The sequence below is a fragment of the Scyliorhinus canicula genome, chromosome 10 (assembly GCF_902713615.1).
Source record: "Scyliorhinus canicula chromosome 10, sScyCan1.1, whole genome shotgun sequence".
Lineage (NCBI taxonomy): Eukaryota > Metazoa > Chordata > Chondrichthyes > Carcharhiniformes > Scyliorhinidae > Scyliorhinus > Scyliorhinus canicula.
In genome coordinates, this window is record NC_052155.1 from 10,971,929 (window position 1) to 10,981,600 (window position 9,672).

General features: G+C 47.5%; 1 protein-coding gene across 1 annotated transcript in view; it reads left to right on the forward strand.

Annotated features, from left to right (window-relative positions):
- Positions 1 to 5,657, forward strand: part of LOC119972230 (potassium voltage-gated channel subfamily S member 2-like) — a 6,934-nt gene extending 1,277 nt beyond the window's left edge. Inside the window, exon 2 of the mRNA XM_038808611.1 lies at positions 3,094 to 5,657. Coding sequence (XP_038664539.1) covers positions 3,128 to 4,564 — 1,437 coding nt within the window. The 5' untranslated portion in view covers positions 3,094 to 3,127 and the 3' untranslated portion in view covers positions 4,565 to 5,657. The remainder of the gene's footprint in view (positions 1 to 3,093) is intronic.
- The last annotated feature ends 4,015 nt before the right edge of the window (positions 5,658 to 9,672 follow it).

Below are 9,672 nucleotides of genomic sequence, written 5' to 3' on the forward strand. Positions count from 1 at the left end.
TCCCCCTCCCCCACCCTGCACTGTCACCCCCACCCCCTCCCCCTCCCTGCACTGTCACCCCCTCCCCCTCCCTGCACTGTCACCCCCTCCCCCTCCCCCTCCCTGCACTGTCACCCCTCCCCCTCCCTGTCACCCCCTCCCCCTTCCCCACCCTGCACTGTCACCCCCTCCCCCACCCCCACCATGCACTGTCACCCCATACCCTACCCCCACCCCCTCCCCCACCCCCACCCCGCACTGTCACCTCCACCCCCTCCCCCACCCTGCACTGTCACCCCCTCCCCCACCCTGCACTGTCACCCCTCCCCACCCTGCACTGTCACCCCCTCCCCCACCCCCTCCCCCACCCTGCACTGTCACCCCCTCCCCACCCTGCACTGTCACCCCCTCCCCACCCTGCACTGTCACCCCTCCCCCACCCCTCCCCCACCCTGCACTGTCGCCCCCTCCCCCACCCAGCACTGTCACCCCTCCCTCACCCCACCTCCCCTCCGAAGGTCATCAGTTTTGGTAATATGTTCAGATTGACTGTATTAGATAGAGAAATACAGCACAGAACAGGCCCTTCGGCCCACGATGTTGCGCCGAACTTTTGTCCTAGGTTAATCATAGAATTTTACACAATTTTTCACGGCAAATCCACCTAACCTGCACATCTTTGGACTGTGGGAGGAAACCGGAGCACCCGGAGGAAACCCACACACACACGGGGAGGATGTGCAGACTCCACACAGACAGTGACCCAAGTCGAAATCGAACTTGGGACCCTGGAGCTGTGAAGCAATTGTGCTATCCACAATGCTACCGTGCTGCCCTTAAGAAGAAATTAATCTACACTCCATTATTCTACCCTAATCCATGTACCTATCCAATAGCCGCTTGAAGGTCCCTAACGTTTCCGACTCAACTACTTCCACAGGCAGTGCATTCCATGCCCCCACTACTCTCTGGGTAAAGAACCTACCTCTGACATCCCCCCTATATCTTCCACCATTTATCTTAAATTCATGTCCCCTTGTAATGGTGTGTTCCACCCGGGGAAAAAGTCTCTGACTGTCTACTCTATCTATTCCCCTAATCATCTTATAAACCTCTATCAAATCGCCCTTCATCCTTCTCCGTTCTAATGAGAAAAGGCCTAGCACCCTCAGCCTTTCCTCGTATGACCTACTCTCCATTCCAGGCAACATCCTGGTAAATCTCCTTTGCACCTTTTCCAAAGCTTCCACATCCTTCCTAAAATGAGGCGAACAGAACTGCACACAGTACTCCAAATGTGGCCTGACCAAGGTTTTGTACAGCTGCATCATCACCTCACGGCTCTTAAATTCAATCCCTCTGCTAATGAACGCTAGCACACCATAGGCCTTCTTCACAGCTCTATCGACTTGAGTGGCAACTTTCAAAGATCTATGAACATAGACCCCAAGATCTCTCTGCTCCTCCACATTGCCAAGAACCCTACCGTTAACCCTGTATTCCGCATTCATATTTGTCCTTCCAAAATGGACAACCTCACACTTGTCAGGGTTAAACTCCATCTGCCACTTCTCAGCCCAGCTCTGCATTCTATCTATGTCTCTTTGAAGCCGACAACAGCCCTCCTCACTATCCACAACTCCACCAATCTTCGTATCATCTGCAAATTTACTGACCCACCCTTCAACTCCCTCATCCAAGTCGTTAATGAAAATCACAAACAGCAGAGGACCCAGAACTGATCCCTGCGATACGCCACTAATAACTGGGCTCCAGGCTGAATATTTGCCATCCACCACCACTCTCTGTCTTCTATCGGTTAGCCAGTTTGTTATCCAACTGGCCAAATTTCCCATTATCCCATGCCTCCTTACTTTCTGCACAAGCCTACAATGGGGAACCTTATCAAATGCCTTACTAAAATCCATGTACACTACATCCACTGCTTTACCTTCATCCACATGCTTGGTCACCTCCTCAAAGAAGTCAATAAGACTTGTAAGGCAAGACCTACCCCTCACAAATCCGTGCTGACTATCCCTAATCAAGTAATGCCTTTCCAAATGCTCAGAAATCCTATCCCTCAGTACCCTTTCCATTACTTTGCCTACCACCGAAGTAAGACTAACTGGCCTGTAATTCCCAGGGTTATCCCTATTCCCTTTTTTGAACAGGGGCACGACATTCGCCACTCTCCAATCCTCTGGTACCACCCCTGTTGACAGCGAGGACGAAAAGATCATTGCCAACAGCTCTGCAATTTCATTTCTTCCCATAGAATCCCATAGAATCCTTGGATATATCCCGTCAGGCCCGGGGGACTTGTCTATCCTCAAGTTTTTCAAAACGCGCAACACATCTTCCTTCCTGACAAGTATCTCCTCGAGCTTATCAGTCTGTTTTACACTGTCCTCTCCAACAATATGGCCCCTCTCGTTTGTAAATACTGAAGAAAAATACTTGTTCAAGACCTCTCCTATCTCTTCAGACTCTATACACAATCTCCCGCAACTGTCCTTGATCGGACCTACCCTCGCTCTAGTCATTCTCATATTTCTCACATATGTGTAAAAGGCCTTGGGGTTTTCCTTGCTTGTATCCATCAAGCACCCTGTCTGAACCTTGTTTCTTTAGCCTTACATAAGTCTCCTTCTTCCTCTTAACAAGACATTCAACCTCTCTTGTCAACCATGGTTCCCTCACTCGACCATCTCTTCCCTGCCTGACAGGGACATACATATCAAAGACACGCAGTACCTGTTCCTTGAACAAGTTCCACATTTCACTTGTGTCCTTCCCTGACAGCCTATGTTCCCAACTTCTGCACTTCAATTCTTGTCTGACAGCATTGTATTTACCCTTCCCCCAATTATAAACCTTGCCCTGTTGCACGCACCTATCCCTCTCCATTACTAAAGTGAAAGTCACAGAATTGTGGTCACTACCTCCAAAATGCTCCACTAACAAATCTATCACCTGCCCTGGTTCATTACCAAGTACTAAATCCAATATGGCCTCCCCTCTGGTCGGACAATCTACACACTGTGTTAGAAAAGCTTCCTGGACACACTGCACAAACACTACCCCATCCAAACTATTCTTCCTCTATTTCAGGGAGGTGCTCTCCTCTCCGGGCCTCGCTCCCAGTATGACTGGTCCAGCGCAAGATGTTCAATCGGGTGAACAGGGAGAGGAGGTACTGGGTGATGGTGAGATCAGTGTCAATGTCGGGGGTTTGAAGAGGCAGTTGAGATACCAAACCCTGTCCAGGTTTCCCGAAACCCGGCTGGCAAAGCTGTTGAGGTGCCACACGACCGAGTCGATCCTCCAGCTCTGCGATGACTATGACGACCGGGAGAAGGAGTTTTACTTTGACAGGAACCCCAGCCTCTTCCCTCACATCCTTAACTTCTACCAGACGGGCAGGCTCCAGGCCGTAGGCAGGCTTTGCATCTTCTCCTTCAGCCAGGAGATCGAGTACTGGGGCATCAGCCAATTTTCCATCGAGCCCTCCAGCTCCGGGGCCGCTTTCCAGGCCACAGATCAGGACGAGGGTGAGGACACAACCAGTGACCAGGGCAGCACCACCTCCTCCTTTGACGAGGTATTAACCTTCTACAAGGATGCCTCAAAGTACGACAACCAGGTCTTGGGCAACTGCCGGAGACGCGTTTGGTTGATGTCAGAAAACCCCGGTTACAACATTGCAAGTAGATGTTACAGCGCCCTGTCTATCATGATGGTGTTAGGTTCCATTGCCATCATGTGTTTGAACAGTATGGCCGAATTCCAGCTGGTGGACAGTCAGGGGAACAGCAGAGACGATCCCCGCTTTGAGACTGCAGAACACTTTTTCATTGCCTGGTTTACTTTTGAGCTCCTGGTCAGATTGCTGGTGTCCCCTAGCTTGAGGCACTTCTTCATGCGGCCCTTAAACCTCATCGACCTGATGTCCTTTCTGCCTTTTTACTTGACCCTGCTGGTGAACCTGGCCATGGACAGCAGTCCCGCCTTGGTCAACCTGGGCCGCGTGGTGCAGGTGCTCCGGCTAATGAGAATCTTCCGTGTCCTCAAACTGGCTCGTCACTCCACAGGCCTGAGGTCGTTGGGAGCCACCTTGAAGCACAGCTACAGAGAGGTGGGACTGCTCTTGCTCTACCTCTCAGTCGGAGTGTCCGTCTTCTCAGTTGTGGCCTACACCATCGAGAAAGAAGAGAATTCTGGTCTGGCCACGATTCCCTCTTGCTGGTGGTGGGCCACTGTCAGTATGACCACGGTGGGCTACGGGGACGTGGTACCCGTTAGTATCGGCGGCAAATTAACAGCCTCTGCCTGCATTCTTGCTGGAATCCTGGTGGTCGTGCTCCCCATCACCCTCATCTTCAACAAATTCTCCCACTTCTACCGACGTCAGAAGAACCTCGAGAACGCCATGAGGAGCTGTGAATTTGACGAGCGTCTGGCTGAACTGCCTTTGCTTAATCTTCGTGATTACTACGCGGGTAGAGTGAAGTCGCTGATGGCCAGTCTGAATAACATGAACAGAGGTACACCCAGCGAACACAGTGTGAACTCAGTACATTGAACACAGCCTGGCGTGTCGAGTGGATTGTAAATATACACAGCACTTCTCAAGATAACAATATACTGCATTATGAGCAATCACAAATCAAATACTGCATTTAATACACACCAGAATCTGTACCCTCAGCCCAAACTATTTCCAACAGTAAAGACAGCTGTCATAGAGGGTAGCAAAAACCTGCATTGATGTGCCACCTTTAATGAAGTACGTTTCACAGGAGCGTTCTGAGACAAGCTTTGACTCATATTAAGCCACAAAAGGAGATAATTTGTGCAAAAGAATGAAAATTTGGTGAAAAAGGAGGGAAGTTTAAAGGATCATTCTAATGGAGGAACGCGAGAGGGAGAGATTTAGAGTTTATTTTGTTCTTACGTTTACCCATACTGAAACTACTCATTACAATTACAACCCCATTTACTTTTGAGATTCTATTTTCATTCTGCTGTATTGCGACGCAAGTCTCTGGAGTGGGACTTGAACTGGCAACCTCTGACTGGAAGGGCCGAATGGCCTCATCCTGCGCTTTAACCATTCTATGATGCTATGATTCCAAGGGCAAAAGTGCCGCCTCCCACTGAGGAAAGGGAAAAAAGGGAAAGGGAAAGGGAATTCTCCACACTGTCATTTTCTAAAATGTATAGCAGACTCAATGTGCGCTGCTGGAAGTATGCTGTAAAAATGTCTTAACTGCAGAAATGCTTAAAGGACTGCGCTTTAATAGAGAGAAAAAGTAACCTTTACTCATTCATCATGAGGAAATCAAAATCAGCTTCACTCTGTCAAACCGAGGATGGGTTTAGTATCGCCCATGAAGGCTGTAAATTCTGAACCAATATCTGTTGCTGCTTTTGTTGTGCAGTTTGTTATATTAGTGAGTGTGGAACAATGTACATGTCAAACTTTGACCTTGAAACTGCATGAACTGCCTGGAAGGTGTTTACTGAAAACGCTACACATCCTTGCTGCTAATATTATATCCAAACGATAGACTATGAACCTTTTGAAACAGCTGTCTAGGACTTTTCACCACACATCACAGACAAATCTGGTCTTCCACAGGAATTTTAATAAAGAATGCAATGATCAAAATCCACGGTGATTCATTTGCCCCTGCTTTTCGTCCACTTCTCCTGTTTTGAAGTTAATTCTTGAACAAAAAAGTTAGATGTATTTAGTTGGGGAGAGGGCTAACTTCCCCTTATGGGGGATATATTTGGGGTTGTTAGAAAGCTGCACAAACTAGAAGGTCACATTCTCCATGTGTGTCCCTAGCTGAACCCAAAAGGCTGTTAATAATGCGCACTATATCCAGAAGACGCAAAAACAATTCACTCGAATTTCTCAAGAAAGGAGAGATTACATTTATCAGAGGGCAGGCAGGAACGCGGGGTTGAGGTTACAATCAGATCAGCCATGATCTTATTGAATGGTGGAGCAGGCTCGAGGGGCCGAGCGGCCTACTGCTCCTGATTTGTAAGTTTGTACCTTCATACGTAAGTTGGGATTCTTTTATCGAGAAAACAGAAGACGGAGGATTGACCTGACAGAAGTGTTTAAAATTATGAAAGGTTTGAATAGTTTAGATGTAGAATGGATTTTCCATTTGCAGGCAACACCAGCACTAGGGGACATAAATACACAATTGTCACTGATACATCCAACCGGGAATTCAGGAGAAACTTCTTCACTAAGATAGGAGGTGAGAATGTGGAACTCGCTACAGTACCACAAAGAGCGCGAGAGGTGAATACATTGCAGTGTTAATGTAAGCCTACTTGTGACAATGAAGATTATTATAATAACATGGCTGCATGTATGCGCAAGCTGGATTAACAGGCAGAAAGCAATGGAAGGATATAGTGATGGGTTCAGACAGAGAAGCGTGGGAGGAGGTTCATGTGGAGCGTTAATGCCAGCCTGGGCTAGCTGGGCCAAATGGCCTGTTTCTATACTGTAAATACTTTGTAAGATTTTGGAGGGGAATCACACCTGGCATTGACTCAATCAAATAATAATAATAATCAATTATTATCACAAATAGGTTTACATTAACGCTGCAATGAAGTGAAAATCAGCTCGTCGCCACATTTTGGCACCTGTTCGGGTACACGGAAGGAGAATTCAGAATGTGCAATTTATCTAACAAGCACGTCTTTCGGGACTTGTGGGAGGAAACCAGAGTACCCGGAGGAAACCCACGCAGACACAGGGAGAACGTACAGACTCTGCACAGACAGCACCCAAGCCGGGAATTGAACCTGGGACCCTGGAGCTGTGAAGCAACAGTGCTAACCACTGTGCTACTGTGCCACATGTATAAATGCTATAATTGGGCAAGAATGTGATTTCCCCATAATTCAATACATTCCCAATATTCACTGCCTCGGAACTCACAGAAAGAAACCTCACAAATTGCGGGCCATCGTGTTGTTGTGAGGGTGATTGGACTGAAGTGGACAAGTTTACTTTGTCTCTCTGAATCAATGGATGGGAGCCTGAGGATGAGAGCCAGAGGGCCGGTGCAGACCCGATGGGCCGAATGGCCTCCTTCTGCACTGTCGGGTAGCTATGACAGAAAGATGTAATTTAATTTTCTTCATTCTTTCATGGGATGTGTGCGTCGCTGGCAAGGCCAACGTTTATCGCCCGTCCCTAACTGCCCTTAAATTGAGTGACTTTGTTAATCCATTTCAGGGGGCAGTTAAGAGTCAACCACATCGTTGTGGGTCCGGCCTCACATGTAGGCCAGACCGGGTGAGGGCGGCAGAGGAATTTGTGAACCAGATGGGTTTTTACGATAATGGTGGCCATTGACGAGACCAGCCTTTCCAATTCCAACTTTGAATAATTGACTTTGAATTCTGCCAGGTGCCATAGTGGAATTTGAACCCACGCCGCCAGAGCAATATTCTGGGCCTCTGGATCACTAGTCCAGTGATATTACCAGCGGGCGACCGCCTCCCTCTTTACACAAAGCCAACAGCCCATCTCCCATCACAAAGTTTCAATTTCTGCACTTCAGCCCACGTCTTCCCTTACTTGGACTTAAATATCAGAGAGAGCCATTAGCCTCAGCATTATTTTGACAGAAGTGTTTGGGTTGATATATTTGTCAGTATTTGCAGGCGATCAACTGTCATTCAAAAGAACAGGAAATGGTTGTTTGGATGAAATCAAATGGTAAAAGAAAAAAACACATCAATCATCCCCACGTGTACTCATTCCCTTTTAAGGTAGCGAAATTAAACGGAACACACTTTGGGGTATGATATGACGGGCAAACGCAACAATGGCGAGAATGCCTGCGAGCATAATAAAGCGATTATCCATTTTAATAAGATCCAGCCCCGGGGACTACCTAACAATCGTTTGGAAGACTTGGGACATGCTTGATGAGTTACAGAGCACATTCCTTTTGCAAAAGGTGCTTTTATTCAGACATGCTCCACACAGGATAAATTCTCAATGATCTAATTAGGTCACAGCAGCAGATAATGTAATTTTTTTGCAATATTTATTAGTAGCATTAGTACACATGAGAAGCATGTTTTACATATTAATGGAAAGCAAATATTAATATCCTCTGCTTCCTTTCAAAACAATAATCAGATTCAAATGGTGCATAAAATTTACAGGGCAGGAACAGGCCATTTGGCCCTGGCTATTGGCCCATGCTGCTGTTTATACTCCCATGAGCCTTCCTTCACCTAACACAGCGAATAGTAACTTCACTTTCTTTCTCCCTCATGTATTTGCCTGGCTCACCGTCGACACTATTAGCCTTCACTGCTTTACATGAGTTAATTCCACATTCTCACTAGTCCCTGGGTAAAGACGTTCCTCCTGAATTCCCTCTTGGATTAATTAGTGACTATAACTTTTATCGCCCCTAGATGTTGGACTCCTTCATAAGTGGAAACATCAAAGAAGTATGTAGATTAGGCTCATGCCTAATCTACATACCAGGTCCTCCAGAAACTGGCACTCTCAAAATGCACTGACCCCCCCCAGTTCGAATAAATCCTTCTGACTTTGAGGAGAAAATTTCTGGGTGTTCCACTAGAAGGTGGGCTGGAGTGTGATTGAGAGACTTTGAGTGTAAACTCGCAGGAGATCTGACAGAAAAAAGGCCGCTGACTGGTAAGTTTCCCGGTGCTGTTTTTGACAACCACAATAACACTTTTACTTCATCCATTGTGAATGTGTTGAATTAACTTGACCATTGTTTTGGGATCATGGTTATGACAAAGAAGTAGACCATTTGGTCATGCCTGCTCTCTACCAGAGCAACTAACCTAGACCCACTCCCACAACCTTTCCCCGCACCCCAAAACATTTTGGCTCTTCAGGTGCCTATCCAGTTATCTTTTGAAGCTACAATTGAATGTCTCCGATACCCTCTCAGGCTCTTTCTGATCATTGCCGCTTCATGTGTAATCACCTTTTTAAAATTTATTTATGGGATGTGGACGCCACCCACTAGGCCAGTGTTTATTGTCCATCCCGAGTTGCCCTTTAGAAGGTGGTGGTGAGCTGCCTTCTTGAACCGCTGCAGTGGTCAGTGAAGGAGCGCGAGGAGAGCGGCGGGACACAGTGAGAGCGAGGAGTGCGGCGGGGACACAGGATAAAAGAGCGCGAGGAGAGTGGCGGTGAGTCAGTGAAAGAGCGCGAGGGGACACATTGCGAGCCGGAGAGCGGCGGGGTGCCAGTGGGAGCAAAGATAATATACGGCGGGAACCGGAAGTACGGCCCGCGGACTTCTGGGAAGGATTTCCCAAAGCCAATAAATTCTGGCGGAGAGAATACCCGAGACACTACACGTATAGTGTCTCCCACCCACCCTCCTCCTCTAACCTAATAATAAGACCCATTGGTGTGAGCAGGTAAGTGCTATATTATATTATTATTTTTTATTTATTTTATATTTGTTTACCAGAACTTGGTTGGAACTAAGAGGGATGGCAGGGAAGGCAGTGCAATGTTCCTCCTGCAGGATGTTTGAGGTGAGGGATGCCGTTAGTGTCCCTGCTGATTTTACCTGCAGGAAGTGCAGCCAGCTCCAGATCCTACAAGACCGAGTTATGGTACTGGAGCTGGAGTTGGATGAA